General features: G+C 43.6%; 1 protein-coding gene across 3 annotated transcripts in view; it reads right to left on the minus strand.

Annotated features, from left to right (window-relative positions):
- The window catches only part of CAMK1 (calcium/calmodulin dependent protein kinase I), a 41,146-nt gene extending 17,465 nt beyond the window's left edge, over positions 1-23,681 (minus strand). The window contains exons 1-3 of one of the 3 annotated variants that reach the window (XM_039355172.1): positions 23,520-23,678; positions 11,032-11,259; positions 5,389-5,520 (exon numbers count right to left, since the gene is read on the minus strand). In XM_039355172.1, the coding sequence (XP_039211106.1) occupies positions 5,389-5,520; positions 11,032-11,117 (218 nt within the window). In that variant the 5' untranslated portion in view covers positions 11,118-11,259; positions 23,520-23,678. Of the gene's footprint in view, positions 1-5,388; positions 5,521-11,031; positions 11,260-22,575; positions 22,594-23,519 lie in introns of those variants that run through there. The other 2 variants (XM_039355173.1, XM_039355174.1) reach the window with 2 other exon arrangements.
- Positions 23,682-27,554: the final 3,873 nt, after the last annotated feature.

Here is a 27,554-nt window from a genome sequence, read left to right on the forward strand (position 1 = left end):
TCTACTGGGCAGATCCACTGGTCAAAAAATTGGACCGGATTAAACGTATTGGGAGAATAAAGCATCTGATTGTCAAGTAGAAACTAAATTCCAAAGAAAGAAATTTAGAATGCATTGTGAACTTTGGGAGAAAAGTCCCTAAAATATCAAGAACATTTGACCAATTTGTAACAAAGGACTGGTACTAATTAATGCCCTATTGAGAAATAGTAACTAACATATATAAACACCATTTGAATCCACTCCTTGATTTCTATTTGCTTTTTAAAGTATCAATTAAGTTCTTTTTGTCTAACTTGTTTCCCTGTTGTTAACTTAACCGTGGATTACTCAATTAGCTTAAAGTTCTCTGTCTGAATAATATAGCATAAACTAACTGCATAGGATTAAGTTCAAAGCACACTAGACTGAAACACACTCATCTATTTTGGATTCAAGCTGTCTCATGAACACAGCCTCCAAATCTTTTCATTTATTTCCCCCATATGAAACCTTTACCTCTCTCACAAAGTCACTTAGATTCTTTAATCAAGATGCAGGGCTTTCTACGCAAACAACTGGGGAATTACAATTATTGCTCTTACTACCCCAATTTGCTTGTTTAAGGTAAGAATTAACGAGCCACGGCACAGAAATGACTATAAAAACGCTAAATGGAAATGAGGGAAACACAAAATCACTACAGATCTGCCTTTAAAAAGAGGGAAAGAATGCAAGCATTTTTTTAAAAAATTGGCAATACATTGTTATGCAGACCAGTTTGTTGATATCACACAGAGTGCTTTTGAAGGAATGTTGTAGGCACTTCGACAAAATTATTATCTGAAGCAGGTGTATCCAACCCACGACCCATAGGCTTTGTGCAGCCCTGAGACAGGTAATAATGTGGCCCCACAAGATCATAATTTTTTAACATTATTATGTGAATTTTTTTTATATTACATATTTTATATACAGCCCAAGACAATTCTTCTTCACTCAATGCAGTCCAGGCAAGCCAAAAAGGTGGACACCCACGATCGAAAGGAAATAATTATTAATTTTGTAAAGGATCACTAACAAATATGGGTATGATAAATACGTTCCTATACCAGGCAACAGGAAACTACAGGTAATCCTCCATTCATCACCACATTTGAGCCCCAAATTTCCGTTGCTAGGTGAGACAGTTGTTAAGTGAGTTTTGCCCTATTTTCTAACCTTTCTTCCCATGGTTGTTAAGTGAATCACTGTAGTTGTTGAGTTAGTAAAATGTTTGTCAAGTGAATCTGGCTTCCCCATTGACATTGCCTGTCAGAAGGTCGCAAAAGTCATAAATAGGAACCAGTTGCCAAGCATCCAAATTTTGATCACATGATCATGAGGATGCTGCAATGGTTGGAAGTATGAAAAATGGTCACAACATTATGATTGTTTATTTGTAACCCTGTAATCAGCTCTGGGAAGTGGGGGAGGGGTGGGAGGGGTGGGAGGGATTTGGGATATATATATTGTATAAAAATTTTAAAACTTTTAATAAAAAAAAAGAAAAGAAAAATGGTCGCAAGTCATTTTTTTCAGTGCCTTTGTAACTTCAAATGGTCATTAAATGAACAGTTGTAAGTCAAGGACTACCGGTATATGACTGGTCTCAAGTAAACTAATCAAGGAGAGAAGCAACCTAGAACTAAGGAGAAACTTCCTGACAGTTAGAACAATTAACCAGTGGAACAACCTGCCTCCAGAAGCTGTGAATGCTCCAACAACACTGGAAGTTTTTAAGAAGAGACTGGACAGCCATTTATCTGAAATGGTGTAGGGTTTCCTGCCTGAGCAGGGGGTTGGACTAGATGACCTCCAAGGTACCTTCCAACATTATTATTATTATTATTATTATTATTATTATTATTATTATTATTATTATTATTATTATTTTCACCACTAAAACATTCTTGTGGTCCTTCACCAAGTCCTTGGCATCCTATTATTATAGCCATTTTTATATGAGAAAAAAGAGGAGATAGTGAAAAAAGCCAGTTATTGAAAGCTTCTACTACCACTGCTACATAGTGAAAGAATGGATACTAAGGACATTTCAGAGTGGTTATTCAAGGTGCAATTCAGGAGAAAAAACAAAACCCAGTAATCCTCCTACGGTGATTAGTAGGAAGCAATAAAAACAGATATAGTGAGCAGGGAGATTGTAATTAAAGATATTAAGAGTCTTGAAAAGCTTCAGCAAGATTTCACCAGTCCAAAGTGGACAAGGTACTGATGCAATTATTTTAAAAAAAAAAGTAGTGCCAAAACTAAAGCAGAAAAAAAGGAATAAAGTCCATAGAGCTGCAAGAATTTGATAGTAGCTTTGTCTGGATGTTCTAAGGAAAGACAGCAAGACCAAAAAAAAAAAAAAAAAATAGCAATGACAAAGTAAATATGGAGTTAACTGCATGTCCAAATTGTTGGACTAAAACTAATATTTGTTACCTGGAGGCAGGAGATAAGATACTGTTTATATGTACAAATGTGCTTTCACCTCGCTGTTGCTTTTATCATATTATCTAGTGTTTTCTTTCATGATTTTTTTTTTAAATAAACCACTTCAGCAATAAGTCATTGGCCTCAGAGAATTTGCACAGCTCTTTCCTTTTAAATAAACTTTCCGGCTTGCTAGTTTCAGCTACCTATTTAGTGATAGTTGATGCTAAGCAAGAACCGATCACTTGAAAACTCACCAGTAGGTCTTAGTAACACTAAGAAAAACTCCAGTGTTGTAACAGACAACGAATGTGACAATTACAGAGGAATAGCCAGCAAAGGGGTCATGCCAGAGCACGCAGATAGGGTGCCCTATTGAAGCATGAGCAATGGATGGTAATAGTCACACGGCTTGTTCTGGTCACAAGAAAACACTGTGTGGTGCCAACCTGGACTATTTTCAGAAAAGCTGATATCCCACATCAGATATGGTAACTAAAAAAAGGATATCTGGTTGGTGCAGAAGGCTAGTGATGTGCTTGCTTTGAAGCAACTGAGAATGGAAACTTGATCAGATGAGGAACTATTGCTCCTCAACCCAATTCTAAATTTCTCACTTCACAGTAGACTTCCTTGGACAAGGGGCCCACAAACAGGAAAAAAAGGAAGGAAGGAAGGAAGGAAGGAAAAAAATCACCTCAACCAAAGGAAATTTAATCCCTACCATTTGGGTAAGGCAATTTTCCCAATCTTAAGTCCTGTAATGTGTTAGCCAATGTTTATCACGATTAGGGATGACCAAAATCATATACTGACATCGATAGGCTTCAATGTTGTAATATAAAAAAACAGCCTCTTTTAACTTGGACCAGGGTTCCCAACCTAGGGGGCCCACACCTCAGGGGATTAGAGATAGAATTTCAGGGGGTGCAACAAACAGTGGTGAGTGTCCCTTAAGCATAAGTCACTAGTCACAATTACTTTCGTAGGGGATGTGAATATTAATCACACATTTCCTAGGGATGTGGGTCATGGAAAAGGTTGGGAACTAATTACTGGCTTAGACCAACAATTTAATTAGACATAGACAATGCATTTTCACTGCATCTGAGAGTGGATTTAGGAACGTCTTTTTTGTTGCTAAAGCAGGGGTCCCCAACTCCCGGTCCCTGGACCAATACTGGGCTTTGGCATGCCAGCAACCGGTCCGCACAAACAAGCAAAGCCCCATCCGCGAGATGCAGGCAGCACACAAAACCATGCACCCTCCAGTCCGCAGAAAAGCCTCTCTCCACGGAACTGGTCCCTGGTTCCCAAAAGGTTGGGGATCTCTGTATTAAAGGACTAGATCAGGGGTATTATGGCCCCTTTATAGCATGTGGACTTCAATTATGGCCCCTTTACAGCATGTGGACTTCAACTCCCAGAATTCTTGAGCCAGCCACCCTGGCTCAGGAATTCTTGGAGTTGAAGGCCACAGGTCTCTATGGAGATTCTCAATCATCCATAATTGTTGTCCCAAAGGTGCTTTTTCCCCAAAAGCAACTTGACTTTCTTAATTTTTTCTTTGGAAACATTTGACTTCTCATTCAAGAAGCTTCTTCAGTTCTAATTGAACCTAAGGTTAGAACTGAAGAAGCTTCTTGGATGAGAAACAAAATGTTTTCAAAGAAAAAAAAACAAGAAAGTCCAGTTGCCTTTTGGAAAAAGCACTTTTGGTATAAGTTCATAGGCCATAAAGGGGTAATAGTTGCCCACCCCTAGGCTAGATTAATTGTGATGATACAACTATGTGTATTTATTCATGTACTCTATTCATGTGCCTTGAAGGAAAGTAGCCCATTTGGTTTTGACACAAAATGATCAGGTAAAAGAATTAAAATCCTGTTGGCCCTTCCTGTTTTACCTTGCTGTACTTTATTGCTTTAAGCAATTCCATCATTCCAATCCCATTCTACTGCTGGAAATGACTCAATCTGAGGGCAAAATTGCTTGAAGCAGCTGGTGATACAATCTCCAGGGCTATACCCCTATGCTATTCACTGTTGGGGGCCATGCAGTATGGAATAGACAATTCCACTGTTATCTCTGCACTTCACTGAATGATATGTGGAAAGATGCTGTGGCATAAGAGAAGCAATGCAAAGCACAGCAATTATGTTTGTTCTTTTAAAAAACAAACTTAACGAAAAATGTTACAGGTAGCCCCCAACGTATAAGATTTCGTTTAGTGACTGTTGAAAGATACAACGGCACTGGAAAAAGTGACTTATAACCGTTTTTCACACTTTTGACCATTGCAGCATCCCTATGGTCATGTGATCATAATTCAGACGCTTGGCAATCGACTCATATTTATGACGGCTGCAGTGTCCCGAGGTCATGTGATCACGGTTTGCAATCTTCTAACAAGCAAAGTCAATGGGGAAGCCAGATTTAGTCAACAACCTTACTCACTAACTTAACAACTGCATTAATTCGCTTAATAACTGTGGCAAGAAAGGTCATAAAAGGGGGCAAAGCTTAGTTAACCAATGCTTTGCTTAGCAACATAAATTTTGGGCTCAAATGTGGCTGTAAGTCGAAGACTACCTGTACCAGGATTTCTCCTTTTCCCTGCTTTCCACTTATGCAGCAAAAAAAGCAGTGCACCAGAAATGTGTAACTTTCTTTTGCAAACAAAGAAGCGAGAAGCAACAGGCCAACATCCCTAACCCGAATCTCTCACGAGTGTGAGGAACCAAAATCTTGGACAGATGCAATAGAGGTTAGTTGCTCCAGGTTGGCTTTGCTTCTGAGCTTTCCAAAGCAACTAGATTGGTCACAGTTCAGAAAAGATCTAGATTTTTGGTCTGAACGGTCAGCAGCTATTTTTCTGAACCAGACTGATAAGAGTAAAGGGGGCAGAGAATAAGGAGAGGTACCACCCACTTGTGCAGGACGGCAATCTCATTTTCAATGCTGGTCTCTTTTCCTTCTAGCACCTTCTTGGCAATGCATTTGATGGCCACCAATTTCTGAGTCGATTTCTCTTCCGCCAGCACCACCTCTGAGAAGGCACCTCTGGAAAACAAGATGGATTGGGAGGAGGAAAGTGAGACATTAGGCCAGGGGTAGGCAAGCTTGGCTCTTTTATGACTCGTGGACTTCAACTCCCAGAATTCCTGAGCCAGTATGGCTCAGCTTGGAAACCTCTCCCTTTCCCCTCAGCATGGCTGGCTCAGGAATTCTGGGAGCTGAAGTCCACAAGTCATACAAGAGCCAAGGTTCCCCACCCCCTGGTCTAGGGAATAATTGCATTGCTTTCTATGTTTTACCATAGAGATGATAACCTCTCTCTGGGGTTGTGTTTAGCACTTTCCGAATGGGATGAAATAATTTGGAATTACTGCAATTACATAGGTAGTCCTCGACTTATGATCCCAATCGTGAGCAGAATTTATGCTGCTATACAAGGCGGGGAGTAAGCGATATGTGAGTTGAAGTCCACGAGTCATAAAAGAGCCAAGGTTGCCTACCCCTGCATTGGGCAGATCCCTGGCTAGGGGATGCCCCAATTAGATGGGCATTGCCTGCTACAGAGTGCCAACAGATGTAAAATGTTTGAGTTCCAAGAAGCAAACGACAGAACGAGGTCCATCAGCCCAGCAAAGCAAAGGGAAGGGAGAAAAGTTTTTTTTTTAAAAAAAAGGGGGGGGGTGTCAAAACAAGTGACCTCACTTTTTGCTCTGCCCTCTTCTCAGCACCAACCCCTCCCCCTTACACCCGGCTGGATCTCTCACACAGCCGCTGTCACCACAGCAACCTGCAGAATCTCAGCTATTTATAGGAGAACATGTGAGAGATGGCATTGGGCAGGAAGGAGAGAGAATGTGCCAGGAAGAGAGGAATCTGAGCTTATCAACTTGGCAGGCAAAGTTGGTATGGAACCACTGAGGTTCAATTGGTTTCAATCTCAAAACTAGTAAGGTCTTCCTGAATCTGCAAACTAAGGGGATGAGAGGAGAAAAATGCCCCTAGGTCAGAAGATCCCACCCCTAGGTCAGAAGTGGAGCAAGAATAAGGATAAGTAGGGCATTCTTTCCACTTGGACAGAGAAATACCTGGACTTCAAACCAGGTGCTGGTATCCTCTTGTGTAAACAGAGGTATACAATTCAAGCGTCAGCCCTCATTCTTGTGGAAACAGGCGCCCTTTTTTCTGAAAGACTAGCCCGTGCTTTGTTCAGAATAAGCATGCAGCAGGCAAGCAAATGAATCTCCCTCTCTGTTACGATTGCAATCACATCTGGTGGAATGCTAGCAGAAGGTAGGGGAAAGAAAAGAACACATCCAACTTGGTTTCTATTTGGAAACCGCTTCTAGATTTTGTGCTTGAGATAGAAAAAAAAAAGGGATTTGCTGATTACGCAGGTTTGTTGTTATAGAAATGGCTGGTACATTATTAAGTATGCAAAAGTAAAAAGTTGATGCTATTGTGTTATTATTTGTATTCTACTGCCCTGAAGAGAGACAGAAGTTTTCTTTCTTTCTTTTCCTTTCTTTTCTTTCTTTCTTTCTTTCTTTCTTTCTTTCTTTCTTTCTTTCTTTCTTTCTTTCTTTCTTTCTTTCCTTTCTTTCTTTCTTTTTCTTTCTTTTTCCTTCCTTCCTTTCTTTTTCTCCCCTTTATCCCATACTTCTCTCTCCCCCTTTCCCCATTATTTCCCTTTTTTATTTCATTTATATTTTTATAAATTTAATAAAAATACATTAAAAAAAAACCAGAAGGCAGGGAAATGGCATCAATTCAAGGCCCAGATTTGATGCCTGAGGACAGCAAGGAAGAAGAGATATGGATGGAAAACTAATTGAAGAACCACAGAAGAGAAGGCTTGCATCCCTATCTTCACATCCACCAATATTTACACTCTGATATGTCAGCAAGCCCGTTTAGCCCCACCAGACAGATTCAACTTGCCAGCTGCTGTTTATGGCCTGGGGAAATTTGTGGTGGATAAGGAAATGAATAAGAATTAGTTATGATGGTGATCTGGTACGGTATCTTCAGCAGGCCTCTAAATACCACTTGCTAGGGAACAACATGACATGACCTCTCAAACAGCTGGTGGGCTTCCCAGAGGACTTGGCTGGCCACTGTGGAAAACAAGATGATGGACTAGATAAGCTTTTGATCCAGTCCACAGGGGCTCCTCTAATGCTTTTTATACATAAAGCAAGCTGCGCTGCTAAAAACAAAGGCTGGCAAAAGCTAATGGATGGGCTGTGCCCTACTTTTCTCTTCCAGTTCTTAGGAAATGTGGAGAGGAGTGCTTAACTCCGTTCACGTAAGATACAGCATCCATTCATTCCAGACTGGTTGAGTAATAAACAAAACAGCTCCCATTTCATTTCTACAGATGTAGACGTTACTTACTTGCTTTATCATGCTGCCCTAAACGTGCATTAATACTCTTTAAACCACCATAAAGGTATGATGTACATAGGGAAACTCAGGAAATGCTGGATCTGAATGAACCGGAGCTGTGCCCTGCATCGGTGATATAGCCTTACCTCTTTCGGAATACCTAACAAAGACAACCAAAAAACTTGAGATCTGAAACATTAAAATAGTCATAATTATGGCATGAGTTTTTGTGGGCCATTGGATGCAGGACTTACTTAGCAATTGAAAGAAATAAATTAGGAGATAGAGGGTTCAAATGTCTATCATGTTTAAGAAGAGTCTATAATAGGGGTAGGGAACGATGGCCCATTTATGACTTCTGGGCCTCAACTCCCAGAATTGGCTCAGGAATTCTGGGAGTAGAAGTCCACAAGTCATAAAGGGGGGCATCATTCTCCCCCTCTGGTCTATGGCAATTCAATGCCTGAGAAAAATGGCCTGTTGTGTTACTGATCTGTCTGGAAAATAATCTCATGTTGACTTTATTCTAAACAGCATTTGTGAATGGGGACCTCACGTTTGCAGCACAATAATGCTTGGAAGGGAAACAGGAAAAGAAAAGATAGGCTTTGGGTTTTTGATGGTGGAGCCATATTTGTTTGTTCTCTAACTTTATGCATAAAGAACCACATTTCAGATCTTTTGAAGAAAGGTCCATTTCAAAATGGCAGCCAGCTTATCTGAACTGAAGAGCCTTGCCATGGCCGGAATGAAGCTTTTCACACTGAGTGCCCCAGCTTAAAATAACTAGTCACCTGAAGTGAATCCTCTTCCTCAGCATAGCAGCACATGATAAGACTGTGCACATACTTAAGTTGCAGCCCACACCTCCTGTCAATATTAACAAATCTTGTGCTAATATTTGAAGCGATAGGTCACCTGAACTAATTCTCAATTGTTGACCCAGTCCTGGCATTAATTTCAGATGTAGCATGCGGGGCAATTCACAAAAAGAACACAAGGAGCTTTGCATTCTCATGCAGCGGCCATTTTGATTCATGGCCAGTTTGCCACCCATCTCCAAGCTGATGCATTCCATGAAGGCCTAGACCAGCAGTTCCCAAACCTTTTCAGTCAGGGAACCCTTTAGAAGAATTTTTTTCCCCCTACAGAACCCTAATTCTATCTCTGATTTTTATTAAGCATTATTATTAAGAACCCACAACTTCTTTCATCTACTCCTATTGCCTGAGCATTTGGCATAATGTAGTAGATTTGAAAATAAAGAGAAAACATTTTAAATATAACCTTTATTTTGGTACAAGAGAGTTGGCCTTGTGTGGTTTTATTTTAAAATCTGTTTTAAATTTGATTTTTGAGATTTTTCACGGAACCCCTAGTATGCTTTTGAGGAACTCAAAGATTCCACGGAACACAATTTGGGAAGCACTGGCCTAGACAATCCCCAATTGGAAACATGTAAAAACCCACAGCATCCATAGACATCTGTGATACACACCTTTAATCTAAAAGAAAAATAAACTAAAGTAACTTCTGAAGGCTGCATGTTTAGGGATGGTACTTTTCCTACAGAATATGGCAGATAGTTCCTGCTCTTCCAAAGCTATTTGCAATCATGAATATTGGAGAGAATACAGGTTGCCCTCGACTTAGTTCATTTAGTGACCGTTTGAAGTTACAACGGCACTGAAAAGTGACTTATGATCATTTTTCACACTTTACCACCATTGCAATATCCCCATGGTCACGTGATCAAAATGTGGATGCTTGGCAAGTGGTTCATATTTATGACTGTTGAAGTGTCTTGGGGTCATGTGATCACCTTTTGCAACTTTCTGACAGGCAAAGTCAATGGGGAAGCCAGATTCATTTAACAACCATACTAGTAACTTAACAACTGCAGTGATTCACTAAACTGTGTCAAGAAAGATCATAACATGGGGCAAAATTCACTTAACAAATGTCTCAGCAACAGAAATTTTGGGCTCAATTGTGATCGTAAGTCGAGGACCACCTGTATATTAGAAGTCATCTAATATATCTGCAGTGTGTTAGTTGGAGATGGCTGCTCTAGGATAAAAATGACTAAGTGCTGGCTTAGCCTTACGTCTGGACAATAATTTTGTTTACCTCCAAACTCCAGAGTGAACGTTAGCTAGATTAATGGAGATAATGGCAGGTCGGCAATAGTGCTTGGATTACATTTGCCAAATTGCTTCAAACCCAGCACCTCAACTGTACCTTTATCTAGACCTCACTAAGGAAAGTTTAAAAAAAGAAGGCACTCCTTCCATACATCCTCCCCAAAAGCATCACCACTAGGGTGGTCCAACTTTCAGCAATTTAGTCAAAAGTTCTACTCTAGACACCACTTTTTAAAAAGTTGACTCTTCTCACTTCTATAGATCCTATGCATTCATTTGATTTGAATTACCCAACCTAGTTCTAGTTGGATTTGTAAAAAAAATGGTTTTCAAATAATGGATCTAACCCATACATGTCAAACTCGCGACATCACGTGACATCGCGCGACGTATCGGAACTTTTTTCCCATTGCCGGCAATGGGGTGGGCGAGGTTTCCTCATGACACATCCAGCTCGCGGGCCAGCAATTTGAAACCCGTCATCTAAGCCAACTGGCTGAATTCAAGACAGAAATCAACAATAGGCTTATTTGCAGCAAACTCTCAAGACAGCCCTAGTAAACAAGCTTAAGAATATTTACTTCTGCTGGGTGTAGTTCAGAGTTGCATAGAATATAATAACCTGTAAATGACCCTCTCAATTTATTAGAACTTCACACAGGCAGCAAGGATTGCTAATTTAGATTACAGTATGTTGAAAAACAAATTTGAGAGCGAAACACTGTCGGGATTTGGATCTCCTGGCAGATGACTTGGTAATCTGAAAAAGATTTAGGAAGATTACCAGCTCTCATGACTGTTTAGCAACAGTTATGAAAGGATTCCATTGCCATCCTGGTCTTCTCTAAATTAGGCTAAAGTTTCTGAAATGAAGAAGGCTCAGGCAAAAAAAAAAAAAAAACCCAGGAGGAGATTTTTGGATGAAACTATTGGAGTCCAAATTCTGGCACTCTTGATCCCACGAAACTCTCTCCTCTCTTTGTGCAACAGCCTCTACCCAGACAGCCCCAGAGCTGAAAGAACTCACGTGCCGAGCACCTCCCGAAAGTCATAGATTTCCCGGATGTCTTCCGCTTTTTTTTTCCAGCTCAGCTCATCGTCTTCCAGGGGCATGGCTCTTCCTGGGCAAAGAGCTGGGTTGTTCAATTCCCAGCTGGCTCGAAGCAGAGGAAACAGGCAGATGTAGTAAGTTCAAGGTCTAGCTAGCCGAATACAGGCAGATGGCATTAGAACAAAGGCATCGGAAGGCTTCGCCCTGAAATTAAGCAGAAGAAAAGAATGGGTGGCAACATGAGGCCGATGAATAACTGCATATTCAGCTCGGTTTTCCCCATACATATGGAGCATTGCATCTGATGAAGTTTGCCATGGCGCCTGACGCTGCTACCTTTTAACAAAATTTGGAAAAGGTTCTCCCAGACATCTGATTTTGTTGCTGTTTGCTACCCTAAACTAACATGGTTCCTACAACATGAAGCAAGAATTTCCTCTTCCCTTCAGTGAAGAGGTTTTCAACTACATCAGTCCTTAAAGTACATCAGCCTTTGTGCTAACTGTCTTGGCTCAAAAGGGTTAGCTTAAAATCAGTACATCACAGTCTCGGTTGATAGTTTGGGAAAGTTCCTCAGCTGAAAAGTCCCTTTGAGAGGCTGCAGCCCAAAAGATCCACCCAGACCTTAAGCCTCCATTGCAAAGGTTTCATGAACTTTTACAAAGGGATCAGCAGGGGCTGGTAGCTCTTACGCCTTCATCTTATCCTTCCTTTCCCCAATTCCTCTTTATCTTTGCACCCTTTAACATATTGCTCTGACTTTATCCTGTTTGGTAACATTACAGCTGTCTCCATGGAAACAGCTGTAGTGCCTGCAAACACTGAAAATTCAGTGCCTTACTCATGGTCTCTTGGGGTCAGATCTGCTCATATTTTCACACACACACACACACGCACACTCGGTTAATGACGAGATGCCATGTCTCCATAGGAGGCACAGCTAACATTTCCACAACTATTAGCCAGCTTCTAGCAAAGGCTACCCAAGACTGGGTTAGTTTGGTCACAAGGGTTATGTTTTTGCATTGTCTGAACTTCTGCCTGTGGCTGGGAAAAAAAAACCCAAGAGGAACATTTAAATATTCTAAACACATTATGCTGCACATGCTGTTCATCAACATTTTAAAAAGTAATGACACAATCTTCTTGCCCTTCTCATCCAACCAAGGTCTTACATGTGAGTGCAATTAAAGTTCCTCTTGGCTCAAATTCCCACAGTGCAAGCTAGGTTGCTTTTTTGGCAAAAGACAGACACACCCCAGCAAGCAGTCGAATAACATTCATTTAGACTAAAGGAATCAGGACGTTCAGCCTCCTGAAAAAAGATTTCTTCCTCAACTCAGTACAGACCAATGGATGTGATTTTAAGGTCTGAGAATGTCCCACCACCTCAAAAAAAAAAATGTTTCTTTGCGGAAAACAAACGTGTTATGGCAGACATGTCAAACACAAGGCCCGGGGGCCGGATGCGGCCCGCAAAGTGGTTTCATGTGGCCCGTGAAGCCATCCTGGAAACAGTGAGGGAACAGCCCTCGCTGCCTTGGCCCAAGCCAGCCGGGAGCCAATGTACAATTTTGTGGTGGCCATCTATCTGAAACGCATTCAGTCTTAGCTCCATAAGCCCCCCCCCCCCCGCATGGCCTGAGAGGAACAGTGAGGCTCCTCCAGTGGACCATGCTTTGGCACTTGCCCTAGTCACACCCCCTTCTGCCAGAGACCCTCAGATCAGAGGAATGCTGTGGACATAATTTACTTGGATTTCAGTAAGGCATTTGATAAAGTAGATCACATAAAGTAGATTACCTGGAAAAGATAATCAAACAACGAATCAAAGAAAAGCTAGAGGCAAATAAAATTACTACTAAAAGCCAACATGGGTTTGTCAAAAACAGATCATGCCAGACAAACCTTATTGCATTCTTTGACCAAGTGACAAAGTTAGTGGATCAGAGGAATACTGTGGATATAATTTACTTGGACTTCAGTAAGGCATTTGATAAAGTAGATCACAACCTACTACTCAATAAAATAGAAAAATGTGGGTTAGACAGTATCACCACCAGATGAATTCATAACTGGCTGACTGGCTGTACTCAGCGTGTGGTCCTCAATGGAACTGCATCTACATGGAGGGAAGTGTTTAGTAGGGTGCCCCAGGGTTCTGTTCTGGGCCCAGTGCTCTTCAACATCATCAATGATTTGTACAAGGGGATAGATGGGGAACTCATCAAATTTGCGGATGACACAAAGCTGGCAGGAATAGCCAACACTCCAGAAGAGAGGCTTAAGATGCAGAAGGGTCTGGACAGTCTTGAACACTGGGAACTATCTAACAAAATGAAATTCAATGGTGAAAAAAGCAAGGTTCTACATTTAGGCAAGAAAAACAAAATGCACAAATACAGCATAGGTGGCACCTTGCTCAATAGTAGTAACTGTGAGAGGGATCTCGGAGTCCTAGTAGACAATCACCTAAATATGAGTCAGCAGTGTGCTGCAGCTGCCAAAAAAGCCAATGCAGTGCTAGGCTGCATTAACAGAGGGATAGAATCAAGATCACTTGAAGTGTTAATACCACGTTACAATGCCTTGGTAAGGCCACACTTGGAATACTGCATCCAGTTTTGGTCACCACGATATAAAAAAGATGTTGAGACTCTAGAAAGAGTACAGAGAAGAGCAACAAAGATGATTAGGGGACTGGAGGCTAAAGCATCTAAGGAATGGCTGCTGGAATTGGGTATGTCTAGTTTAATGAAGAGAAGGACGAGGGGGGACATGATAGCAGTGTTACAATATCTCAGGGGCTGCCACAAAGAAGAGGGAGTCAAGCAATTCTCCAAAACATCTGAAGGCAGGACAAGAAGCAACAGGTGGAAACCAATCAAGGAGAGAAGCAACCTAGAACTAAGGAGAAACTTCCTGACAGTTAGAACAATTAACCAGTGGAACAACCTGCCTCGAGAAGAGGTGAATGCTCCAACGCTGGAAGTTTTTAAGAAGAGACTGGACAGCCATTTGTCCGAAATGGTATAGGGTTTCCTGCCTGAGCAGGGGGTTGGACTAGATGACCTCCAAGATCCCTTCCAACTTTACTACTACTATTATTATTAAAGATCTGTCTTACTCCTGCCCAAGCCCCCATAGGCACCTTTGACGCGAATGATGTAGAACTGGCCATGCCCACCCAGTAGGCCACACCCACTCCATCCACGCCCACCCAGTAGGCTGCGCCCACTCTGGCCACACCCACCCGGGCCCCCCAGGGCAACCGCAGTGCTGATGTGGCCCTCAGTGAAATTGAGTTTGACACCTCTGTGTTATGGGAAATGAACCTTCCTCAGTCCGCCTTTTTCAAGTGATGCTAGCTCTCAATCCCCAGGAAGATCTCGAGGAAAAGGAAAGGAGAGGGACATTTATACATGCATTTTTAAATGGGTCATTTCCCCAAGATGGCTGCACCAGATGCTTTTCATGAATGGAAAGTTCATATGAACATACTCTTGTTAGAGGGTACTAAATACATAATGCTGCATTGAAATGATTATCTATTGTGTGAACAAAAGGAACTGGAATTGTTAATCCCCTAACAAGCTTCGTCACCAGTTATTTCTAACTTTCCATTTCTTTCGAGAGACAGTCTCCCTCAAAACCTCTGTAACACACACATCAGCCAGCATCCATGGTCCAAAGCATTAGCTTGTATCACAAGCCAACAGTGTATGTCTGCATAAAATAGAAAGCTATTCTTTGTTCCACATTGCTGGCGTTTCACCTGAACGTGAATATTTATTTCACAGTCATCATAAAATCTATCAAACATGTTCCCCATCCAGGAGAGAGAAGAGCCGTGCCTTGCAAGAACAAGTAGAGAATATTCAGTCTAGACACGTAGATGTGAAAGTGCCATTCAAAAAAGGAAATAAAAAAATAATGTAATAAAGCAGATTTAAAAGTGAAAGGGCTCCCAGCAGCTTTTTCCAGGGCAAAGCACGATAGTGTCTGAGACTCAAGAGTCAACATTATATAATTTGAGACCTCTGTGGCGAAGCTCTCTGAGGTGTGAATCTCAGATTCTTGATAAGCACCTAATTTTTAATGAAATCCACTTTGATTTGCGCATAGATTGAAGAATTAGCTCTCAGGTCTCTCCGTGTTATTTCACAGACCTGTGTGATACTTCCAGGGTGAGCTTCCACCACCCCATTAAGAAGCAGTAGATGCTCCAACACTGGAAGTTTTTAAGAAGAGACTGGACAGCCATTTGTCCGAAATGGTGTAGGGTTTCCTGCCTGCGCAGGGGGTTGGACTAGATGACCTCCAAGGTCCCTTCCAACTTTACTACTATTACTTTTACTATTGGAATAGAGCAGTGGTAGCAAACCTATGGCACACATGCCGTTGCCCCAGCAGAGTTCGCCAGAGCACGTGGCATTTGGAAGCAACAGGGCAGGAAGTGAGTGAGCAAGTGGCGTTGGCCCCCCAGGGATGCCCCAGAGATGGCGAGGGACTAGCCCCGGCCATTCTCACCCAGTCTGCCAGGAACACTGCAGCCACGCCCATCTAGTGGGCCACGCCCCCCACGGCACAATAATGCTGATGCAGCCCTGGCACTTTATGATAAATAAGTGGGTTTTGGGTTGCTGTTTGGGCACTCGGTCTCTAAAAGGTTCGCCATCACTGGAATAGAGGATTTGGTCCGTGAGAGGGATGCTTACCTCTGTCTCTTCCTCGCTGGTTCCCCAGTTCTCCCTATCTTGGTTTATTCTGTACTCTGGCTCCTTTCTATCTCAATAGAAGTGGAATGAAGTGGAGGCAAAAGAACTTGGGGATGACTATCTTTAACCTGGCGGCTTTTCTCATTTCAGCAGTTAATATACCTTAAGATACTGTATTGATTCTTTTAAAAAAAAGTGAAGGATGGAGCAGGATTGCGCCCAGAATCAGATAGAAGGGAGTCCTCTAGCTCAAGAATGCAAATAGATCTGACAAGGCATTACAGGCTACAATGGGGTGCCTCCTGCCCTGTACCTCCATGCTAGCTTGCTATCCTCAAACATGGAAACAAGTTTGGACTGTCAGTTTCCATGTGTGAAATGGGTCTCTCCGTCACCCATCTGAGGCACAAAATCTAATTGGTCACTGGACTGGCCCTGAACCCACCATATTCATTTATTCTTGCTTTTATATCTCACATTTTCTCCAGGGGCTCAAAATTCCTGGAGACTCTCTCTTGATTCACCAAAGATGCTACACTATCCCGCCCAAAGTTACTTGTGAATGCCATGCTTGAACAAAGACTTAATTTGGAATCTACCCCCCCCCACACACAATCTAGCAATCTTAATAATAATAATAATAGTAAAGTTGGAAGGGACCTTGGAGGTCATCTAGTCCAACTCCCTGCTCAGGCAGGAAACCCTGCACCATTTCGGACAAATGGCTGTCCAGTCTCTTCTTAAAAACTTCCAGTGTTGGAGCATTTACTGCTTCTGGAGGCAGGCTGTTCCACTGATTAATTGTTCTCACTGTCAGGAAGTTTCTCCTTAGTTCTATCTTATCTTACTGGATCTCTTTTCTTCTATGGGATGTTGTCAAGGGAGGAGGTTAATGAACTACAGAACCCAGCAATCACCGCCATCTTAGCTAAAGATGCTGGAGGTTACAGTTGGGGCACAGCTTTATCTCCTGCCAATCACCTCTACTCACCGGCCAGGAAGAGTCCAAAAGAATTCTTAGCCATATTTCTGAACTGCAACTTCTACATTGCTCATCACTGACTCTAAATGAGTGGGACTCTGGGGAGCTGTAATTCATCAGTATCTGGCCTACTCCCAAAGGTCTTTATTTCTTCCATCCAGATTTTGGTACCTACCAATGAGGATCCAGCAGAAAAATTAGCAGGATACTGTAAACATTCGCAGGATACTGCTGGTCCACAAAAGGCACAGAGGCCTTTTAATCATCCTAAATAATGCAGCAAGGGTAGTTCTACTGGATTTCTTCCCTTATGTTCAGGATAGCAGCAATATCTGACTCTCCATATATTGCTCATTTTGCATATTCCCAAATGGCATAGGGGCCTTTAATTATAGTAGTGTAGCAAGAGTTGTTCTACTGGCTTTTTTCCTTTTACATTCAGCATAGGCTGCGATATAGTCCTCTCCAGGTATAGACAGTCCTTGATTTACAACCACAACTGAGCCCAACATTTCTGTCGTTAAGTGAGACCGCTGTTAAGCGAGTTTTGTCCCATTTTTCAACCTCGTTTGCCACAGCTGTTAAGTGAATCACTGCAGTTGGTTGTTAAATGAATCTGGCCTCCCTGTTCACTTTGCTTGTCAGAAGGTCGCAAAAGGGGATCAAATGACCCTGGGACACTGCAACTGTCATAAATATGAGTCAGTTGCCAAGCATCTGAATTTTGATCACATGACCATGGGGATGCTGCAATGGTTGTAAACGTGAAAAGTGGTCATAAGTCACATTTTTCACTGCCGTTGTAACTTCAAACTGTCTCTAAACAATATGGTTGTAAATGGAGGATTACCTGAATAGCTGATTTTCCTTCAGCCACAGCTGGCTAGTGTTAGTAGTGAGATTGACTGAGATGGAAAGTGTCATGGCTAGTGGTGAGACGGACTACACTCCAGCACTAGCTGGATAGCTGCACCTTCTTGTCTTCTGCAGTTACATATGCACGGCGTGCCCGTATCTTTGCTTTCATATAGCCATGGTGGAGCAGTGGTTTGAATGCAGGATTGCAGCCTAACTCACTGCTCACTGCCAGGAATTCGATCCTGACCGGTTCAAAGTTGACTCAGCCTTCCCTCCTTCTGAGGTCTGTAAAATGAGGACCCAGATTGCTGGGGGGGAAGGCAATATGTAAACCACTTAGAGAGGGGTGTAAAGCACCACAAAGCCTGTATAAGTATATAAGTCTAAGTGCTACTGCTATATAACAGGTATTACTAAACAATTGTTTAGTAAGGTAAGTGTGACAAGGGACAGAAGGGGTTAAGCAGGCCGCTGCATGTGTGGTGCAGAAGCAGCACCATGTACTGTATATATGCCAGGAAGGAAGGAATCTTCCCTTGAACAGAGATCTTGAGAGATTACTAGCTGCCAAGAACCTAGACCAAACTCTGTATGTTGTTACATAGATAGCGATCTGCCAATAGCCTATGGTTTGCCTAATCAGAGAACATTTAATCTAGGCCTCAGGCAAAGTCATACCGCCATAGTTTCCTTTAAAAAGAAAAACGAAGATGCCGAAGATTGAATTACACGTTTAACATGGAAATACAGTTGTAGCTTCTGCTTTGTTACAGGGGTAGGTTAAAAAAGTGGATCCTCACCGATTATTATGATCGCCTCAGATTTTCCGAAAGTTAATCATGGATTCTGACTGCTTAACCAAGGGACCACAAAAATGATCCTATCCTCCTCAAAGTGCCAAAATCAAGAAATCTTAAAGGTATCTTCTGTGGAATAATGGCACGGGTGCCCGTTTATTACTGATACTCAGAACAAATGGTTTAATTCCAAGAGTATCAATGTGTGCACCAGGCAGCAGTCGGCTGTTCTTAGGATTGTTACAGAAACTACAACAGTCTAAAATCTAGCTATCCCTTTATTACTGACATCTCATCAGATCGCCTGGTATTTTCTGAGCCAAGAAACTATCCACCTGACTCCTGATAATGACTCTCAAAGAGAAGACTAAGATAAGATGGTATAAGCAGGCATGGCAACAGCAGAAGGAGGTAGTGGTAAACACTACCATGCTTGTTAGCAGGCAGGCAGCCCGTGGCACACTGAATCAGCTACTACAGACCAAGCTCAGAGCGAATTATACAAGCCCTTGCCATCTACAGGCACAACTACCGGCTTAGATTGTTACAACAGGCTCTACATAGAGCTTCCTTTGAAGACGACTCAAAAGCTTGTCAGGAATGCAGCAGCACAGATCGCTATGGGTATAGCACTGAATGTTCCATGTAATGCCACAAGGCAACAAACTATAGTGGCTCCCAGGATGTGGATTATCAACCAATAAGCTCTTCATAGCGTGTGGCCAAGTTGTTGGAGGAGCTGCCTATCTCTATTCATCTCTGACCATCCCCACAAGATCCGAAAGGGTTGATATGCTCTAGATCCCTTCTATGAAAGGACAACACCTGAGGAGATCTAGAAGCTACGGCTTCTCTGTCTCTGTTCTCTATGTGGAACAGTATACAGGCAGTCCTCGACTTACGACCACAATTGAGCCCAACATTTCTGTTGCCAAACAAGACAGTTGCTAAGTGAGTTTTGCCTCACTTTATGACCTTGCTTGCCACAGTTGTTAAGTGAATCACTGCAGTTAAGTTAGTAATATGGTTGTTAAGTGAATCTGGCTTCCTCATTGACTTTGCTGGTCAGAAGGTTGCAAATGGTGATCACCTGACTCTGAGATATGGTAACCGTCATAAATATGAGTCAGTTGTCAAGTGTCTGAATTTTGATCATATGACTGTGGGGATGCTGCAAAGGTCATAAGTGTGAAAAACGGTCATAAGCTACTTTTTTTCAGTGCCGTTGTAACTTCAAATGGTCACTAAATAAACCAGGGGCCTTCAAACCTGGCCCTTTTATGACTTGTGAACTTCAATTCCGAGAATTCCTCAGCCAGGCACGCTGGTTGAGGAATTCTGGGAGTTGAAGTCCACAAGTCATAAAAGGGCCAAGTTTGAAGGCCCCTGAAATAAACTGTTGTAAGTCAAAGACTACCTATAGCAGGCATGTCAAACTCGCGATGTCACGTGACGTCACGCAACGTATCGGGCCGGTTTTGCCATTGCTGGCAATGGGGTGGGCGCGGCTTTCACGTGACGCATCCGGCACGCGGGCCGGCAGTTCGACACTCCTGACCTATAGTCACTCCCCTCCTGCCTGACATCCTGATGACCTAACTCTGCTGTCCTTTCAGAGTCAGGGTTTGAAGAACTGGCTCTTAACTCAGGCATTGGGCCAAGGTGTTGCACAAGACCATTCTACAAAGGTTAAGAGAATGTTTATCTTCAGATTTGTTGTTTTCTTCTTCTTTTTGTTTGCTTGGATATTTTCTGGGCTTGATTTTTATCCAATGTCAGCTGCCCAGAGTCGCACCTGCATGTCAGGCAGCCCTATTCATTGATGTAAATTGATCTGTACTGTGTTGGGTTTTCCTTATTATGCCAAGGCTTGGTAGCTGTGTGGACTTTGGGTCCCCTTGCAGCCCAGCCTACCTCCCAGGGTTCCCGTGAGAATATAGGGTTGTGGAGATCCTCATGTAAGCCATCTGGAATGCCTAAGGGAAAGATGAGATGGCAGTCAAATAAATAAATAAACATCCAGTGGGGGGAAAAGTAAGGTTCTACAATTAGGCAAGAAAAACCAAATGCACAGGTATAGTATAGGTGGTACCTTGCTCAATAGTAGTAACTGTGAGAGGGATCTCAGAGTCCTAATGGACAATCACCTAAATATGAGCCAGCAGTGTGCTGCAGCTGCCAAAAAAGCCAGCACAGTGCTAGGCTGCACTAACAGAGGGATAGAATCAAGATCACCTGAAGTATTAATACCACTTTACAATGCCTTGGTAAGGCCACACTTGGAATACTGCATCCAGTTTTGGTCACCGCGCTGTAAAAAAGATGTTGAGACTCTCGAAAGAGTACAGAGAAGAGCAACAAAGATGATTAGGGGACTGGAGGCTAAAACATATAAGGAACGGTTGCTGCAATTGGGTATGCCTAGTTTAATGAAGAGAAGAATGAGGGGGGACATGATAGCAGTGTTCCAATATGTCAGGGGCTGCCACAGAGAAGAGGGAGTCAAGCTATTCTCCAAAGCGCCTGAAGGCAGGACAAGAAGCAACGGATGGAAACTAATCAAGGAGAGAAGCAACCTAGAACTAAGGAGAAACTTTTTGACAGTTAGAATAATTAATTAGTGGAACAACTTTCCTCCAGAAATGGGGAATGCTCCAACACTGGAAGTTTTTAAGAAGAGACTGGACGGCCATTTGTCTGAAATGGTATAGAGGTTCCTGCCTGAGCAGGGGGTTGGACTAGATGACCTCCAAGGTCCCTTCCAACTTTATTATTATTATAAACAAACAAACAAATAAATAAATATCCACATTGCATAGTACTTGGTGCGGATGTGAAAGAGGCGGGGTGCCTTTGATTTACTGCCTGCTGGTCTAGAGAAAGCCGAAAAGGGGAGTTCCAGGTCTATCTCTGGTTAAAGCCATAGGATAGAACAGAATGACCAGAAACTGCTCAGGAGAGTCCACAGAAGGTGGTTAAAAAAATGTCTAGACAGCAACCTGATTGTGTGATTGAAGCCCTGCCCTTTTCTGTGCATCGTATGCAAAGTCCATGTAAAAAGGGGCAGGGGCTTTGAGTATTGGATTAGAACCACCATCTTATTATTTTACCTTAGTCTGTGGACATTCCTGGAGCTGATTAACCTTTTCAACAGCAGCAGCCAAACAACTGCAACATCTAGCTAGATGAACAGATGCTAAACAGAACAGTATTGAGCACAATTTCCCCCCAGAAAACAAAAAAAGAGAGGGGGGGGGAAGTATGATCATGACAATGCAAGCACAATTGAGAAGCTGTCCATGATCATAATCTACATTATTAATCTGGTGATTAGCATTAGCAATCCTTTTTCCATTGTCTTCCTTAGAGCATGATCAGTGCTTTGAGACAAGGAGAGAGCCCTTAGCCAAAGAAATGTTAAATGTGACACACTCCAGGCTTGTCACCTTTGAAAGAAGAATTAAGAAAATATTAACATTCAATATTAATAAGGGGAGGAAACAGAGTCGCAAAGGTAGATTCTTTGCCAAGGTTTCAAATACGCCCACATGGTGATGGCAGCCCAGGTAGACCTGTGTGATGGACCACAAAATCCATCATATCCAGCCAACTGGGTGGGAGAGCTGCAGCTGAATTAGAGGATGCTGGGATGGGATAGGCAACACAAAAGGGAGAATGCTGTGGTAGGAAGAAAGCTATGCACAGCACTCATAAGAGCGGTGATGACTGAAAGAACCTACAAAACAATTATATAATGCGCACATCCAAAGACAGGCAGGAGCTAAGACAATCACAGGCTTACCTTTACAGAAACAGACACACACACACAACCTGTATGCTTGTACACAGAAGCTAATGAAACCCCGAGTTCTAACCCATATTTTCCTACTCAGGTGCGTCTTTCCAAATAAATAAAAAAATCAGTAGGCGAACATTGGCATATTGACCAACCCATCAATTCAAGGAAAAGAACCTGACCTTCCCTATCCCCCTTCCTCCCCACTCCCCCAGGTGTAGAAAAACCAAAAAAAGAGGAAGCCTGTTCATGTTGTACAGAGTTTGGTCTCCACAAAGCCGGCAGATAGTCAACCCATTCAAAGAAATAATATGTACCCAGGCGTGAGCAGGAAGAAAGGGGGGGGGTGATGGCTGGTTATCGGCCCACCTGATACGGAATCCAGTACAGGTTTTGTTGCAGCAGCTCAAAACCAGCCAAACATTTCAGGCGATCTGCTGCCGTTTTCATTCATACACACAGGCCCGCTACACTCCCCATAATCTCTGCATTGGCCATGTGGGCAGGGACTCCTGGGAGCCTCCTTTTAAACACAGAGAGAGCAGCAGCGGGGTTGCCTGCCCCCTGCTGCAGCCCAATGCTCACTTATGCAGGTGCCAGCATATGCCCACCTCCTATGCACAGGCTATAGTCACAGGGCGGGCAAGCATGCCAGGAGAGAGGGAGGGAGGGAGGGAGGGAGGGAAGGCGTCTAGAGAGGGGGAGAACTGCCACTAAGTAAGAGGGACAACTGCACAAGCCGCCACCCTAAACCTGGGCGCCTGCGACCATAAGTCTCAAGTAAAGCTGCGAGAGGAGCAGTCTTGGAAAACGAAGACCGCTCCTACCAGCATTAGCCATTCAGCTTTAAGAAGGTGTTAAATTGAAATTTACCAACAAAGAATTAAAGGGAGACTAGTAGAGCTATTTCGAGCTTTTTGGCTTGAAGAATGGGCGGAGGGGCAAGTCCATCAACCAACCAACCAACCAACCAACTAACCAACCAACCAACCAACCCTATACCGCACGGCCTGGACGGGCATCCTACAGCCAAGCGGACCGAGCCCGCAGGGTTGTCTCTCCCTCCCACCGCGAGCAGAAGCAACTGCAGGCAGAACCCAACGCAAACACACGGGACTCCGGCGCCGAAGGGAACACACGCTGCTTCTCCGCCGTACGCGGCCGGCAGCGGCACAAAGAGGCAGCTGCCGCCGAAAGCCACCGCCGGCAAGACGCCCAGGCGCCGGCGGCAGAAGCAGCCGATCCAGATGGACAATGCCACGCAGTCACCGCTCCATCCCTGCCAAGCCGTCCCGGCTGCCGGGCTCACTTACGGGGGGAGGTGGAGGGGATCGCGCACGAGAGGTCCGTCCGGCGGCTTCCCGGGAAGGCTGGGTCCGGCGGGAGAAGTCCCTGCGACTCCCGCCCCGCCCCTCCCCGCCCTGTCGTGGTCCGGAGCTCGAGGAAGTGGCGCTCCCGCTTCTCTCCTCGGCTTTGCCCTCGCTCTCCGGCCACCCGCCGGGAGTCAGCACGAGGGGGCGGAGTCAGGCCGCAAAAGAGAGCCAATCCGCGGCCCCAGGGGTGGGAACGGCCCGGCGATGAGCTTCAACTCAAATTAACTAAGGCTGGAGGAGAAAGCGCCGGTGGGGCGCAATGCCGAGACGGCCCCATTCATAAATTCAGGCAAGCGCGTGTCCGCCTGTTGCCCGCCCGGGGCTGAATAACCTTTGGATTTGGGGACGGCGCGGTTAACTTCGCCCCTGCGGCCCTGACTCGCTTTCTCTGCTCGCCTCCTGCCGAGCCTCCTCTTTGCAAGCGAGCCGCTCTCCTTTTAGAGTTAGACGCACACGAGCAAGGACCTGATTTCTGCAGAGGAGTGCTGGGTCTTCCTTTTTTCTGGAATTTCGGGTTGCCAAAACCTCCGCGGAAAGTTAGACGTATCTTGGGAAACGAAAGCATTCTGCACGGTTTCCGTAGCGGTTCTGCTGCGGGGATGAATTTCTACGCGGAAAATTAGCTTGGGGGGATTCTTTTCATTTTACCGATTCATCTTTTTTTTCCCCCTTTACCGGTAGCTATTCAACCCATGACTGTGCTTGTATTTGGGATTTACTGCCTTTCTGCCTAAACTGGACTGGGCAGGACGGCTCTCCAACCGGTATAGTTACCAGGAGAGACCCATCAGCTGAGAGTTGGTAGCCACCAATATCTAGAATCTAGATCCTTATATAGCAGTATCGCTTTCTTCACTTTAGCATCCTCCAGTTATGTCGGATCTATCCCAGTCTTCCAGCATTGGTTGAAAACCATTTACTAGGAGTCGTAGTCCCAACATAATAACGGTGCCAAGTGAGTTATAGTGTCTCTAGCTAAGATCAGCTCAAATTCAGTAATCTTCCTTGTATTTCTTAGCTTATCTCCACCAAATTCTCCCATATTTTAGAGATATCGCAACCAACACTGAAAGCCACTTGGTGCCTGACTGCAAAACTCAAATACTTGAATCCATTTACACAGTGGTTATTATTATTTTATTATTTATCTTGTTTCCTCTAGTTCAAGGTAGCATGTCTGGTTTTTCCTATCGATTCTACACTCACAATAGGTTTCTTGTTGTTAGTTGCGAAGTTGTGTCCGACCTATCGCAACCCTATGGACCACATTACTCCAGGCCTTCCTACCATCTTCTGGAATCCATTTAAGCTCACGCCTACTGCTTCAGTGACTCCATCCAGCCACCTCATTCTCTGTCATCCCATCCTTCTATTGCCCTCAATCTTTCCCAGCATTAGGCTCTTCTCCAGTGAGTCCTTTCTTCTCATTAGGTAGCCAAAGTATTTGAGTTTCAACTTCAGGATCTGGCCTTCTAAAGAGCAGTCAGGGTTGATCTCCTCTAGGACTGACCGGTTTGAACGCCTTGCAGTCCAAGGGACTCGCAGGAGTCTTCTCCAGCACCATAGTCCAAAGGCCTCAATTCTTTTGCGCTCAGCCTTTCTTATGGTCCAACTTTCACAGCCATACATTGCAACTGGAAAAATCTTGGCCTTGACTATATGCACTTTTGTTGGCAGGGTGATGTCTCTACTTTTTAGTATGCTGTCTAGATTTGCCATAGCTTTCCTCCCCAAGAGTGTCTTTTAATTTCTTGGCTGCAGTCCCCATCTGTGGTGATCTTGGAGCCCAGGAAAATAAAATCTGTCATTAGGTTTCTACTACTAGAGTATTGCTTGGCAGGCTATTAGGTTAGAGTAGACTAATGAAAGAGAACCTTAAACAATATGAAGGATAGTGATACAAGCTGGAGATACAAACTAGAAATATTCTGAAGAGCGGAAAGAAAATTGTCCAGTGAAGCTTAATGAATTGTTTTTTAATGATAATTCTTAGAGATTGAAAAGTGGTAAGACAGGACGCTGAGATTTAAAAATATTAAGTGTCCAGGATGGAGTTTAAACAGAAATGTTGTTTACGCTGTACAATTTACAATTTCTTTTCCTGTTGCCTTTTAATTTGTAAAGCTGCCAAAAAAACATTACTCCACTCTGCTTTTAATCCTGAGGGATGCCTTGAAAATTTATCTCTTTGAATTATTTTGGGATAGATAGAGTGCCTTGTTTTATTTTTGTCCTTTTTGCATCTTTCCAATATAATCATACTACACAACAGCAAAATGAATGTGACAATCCCCATTTCTGCTTTGTCATGTCTTCATCTCTGTGCCAATCGTTTCAGTCTTAAGAGAACACAGGGAAGCAAATATTTTTGTGGAATGTTTCTTAGAAACAATATCTCAGGGAAACGTTTCAGTCCCTAGCCTGTTATGATAGCCAAGAAAAAAAACCAATAGATCAGTGGTGGCGAACCTATGACACGGGTGCCAGAGGCAGCATTCAGAGCCCTCTCTGTGGGCACGCGCACCGTCGCCCCAGTCCTAGGCCTTCAGATGGGTTTTATAAAACCTTTTCGCTTCAGGCCTCCGCCGCCATGTGCAAAACAAAAAGGTTCAATCAATCAATCAATTTCAACTTCTCATGGGGAAAAAAAAGATCTTGCAAAGTTGGAATTGATTGATTGAACTTTTTAGTGCCACCCAGTCTGCCGTTACCACCGCAGCCACGCCCACCTAATGGGCCACACCCACCCAGCACCCGACGATGCATAAGTGGGTTTTGGGTTGCAGTTTGGGCACTCAGTCTCTAAAAGGTTCGCCATCATTGCAATAGATCATTGAAGAAATAAATGCAGACTTCTCACTCGTGGGAGGCCAGGCTCAAATTATCCTACTTCAGACACATTCTGTGAAGACCCAGCTCTCTGGAAAAGGCTCTAAACCTGAGAAAGGTGGAAGAGGGCAACCAGCAGCAAGATGGACAGACTCAGTTGCAGTGGCCATGAATGCACCATTGGGAGACATGAAAGAACAGGTGAGGAATAGATCATCATGGAGAAAATCTATGCTGTTGCTAGGAGTCGAAAATGACTTGATGGCACATAATCATTCAACAGTCAATCATCCGGTTATGTGGAGATCACATTAGTTCATGAAATTGACTATGATCACCAGGCAGCTAAACAGCCACATCCCACCCCTATGTATTAATGTCACTTTTAACTCTTTGTGAGTTGCTTTAGAGCAGTGCCCCCCAAACTTTTGGGCACCAGGGTGTGGGAATGATTGCATAGATTTGCTTATAGACTTGCTCCCATACAGTCCTTGACATACCAAAACAGACCGTTCCAGCCATGGAACACATCCATCAGCCATTTGGACAGGCTCTGATAAGAACACGGGAAACAGGATGGATGAGTCATCACCCACCTGCACAGCCTTGCATCTGGAAAGTGTCTGCTATGTGATACATTGTAACCGCTCTTGTATACGCCTTTTGATTACACCGATGTAAAAACTATTGTAACAATAAAAGAGGGTCTTGGAGTCAGCTCTGGGCTCTCATCCCGAGATACCTAAGTGCGTGTCTCATTCTTCATGGGAGACCACCACACCAGGGACCGGTTCCATGGAGAAAGGTTTTTCCATGGACCGGAGGGGGCGTGGTTTTGCATCCTGCCTGCATCCCATAGATAGGGCTTCGTTTGTGTGCACGGCCTTGTTCCTGGCATGCTGCGCACCGGTGCTAGTCCATGGACCGGGCCTTGGGGACCCTGGCTTTAGAGTACTGTATAAACCCAACCAGTTTGATTAGCTTTTAGTTCAATATACTGGATGTTCCCGCACAGAACATTTAACGAGTCAACACGTTGGGTGAAACTAGACATTCAGCCATTCAACCGCTGTGCAACGCCACCCTGCCCCACACTCTCAGCCCCTCCCCAAAGAATTTAGGGGAAAGAAATCAGACACACCATAG

This window comes from Crotalus tigris, unplaced genomic scaffold, assembly GCF_016545835.1.
Source record: "Crotalus tigris isolate CLP2741 ecotype Arizona unplaced genomic scaffold, ASM1654583v1 scf7180000018612.917631, whole genome shotgun sequence".
NCBI lineage: Eukaryota > Metazoa > Chordata > Lepidosauria > Squamata > Viperidae > Crotalus > Crotalus tigris.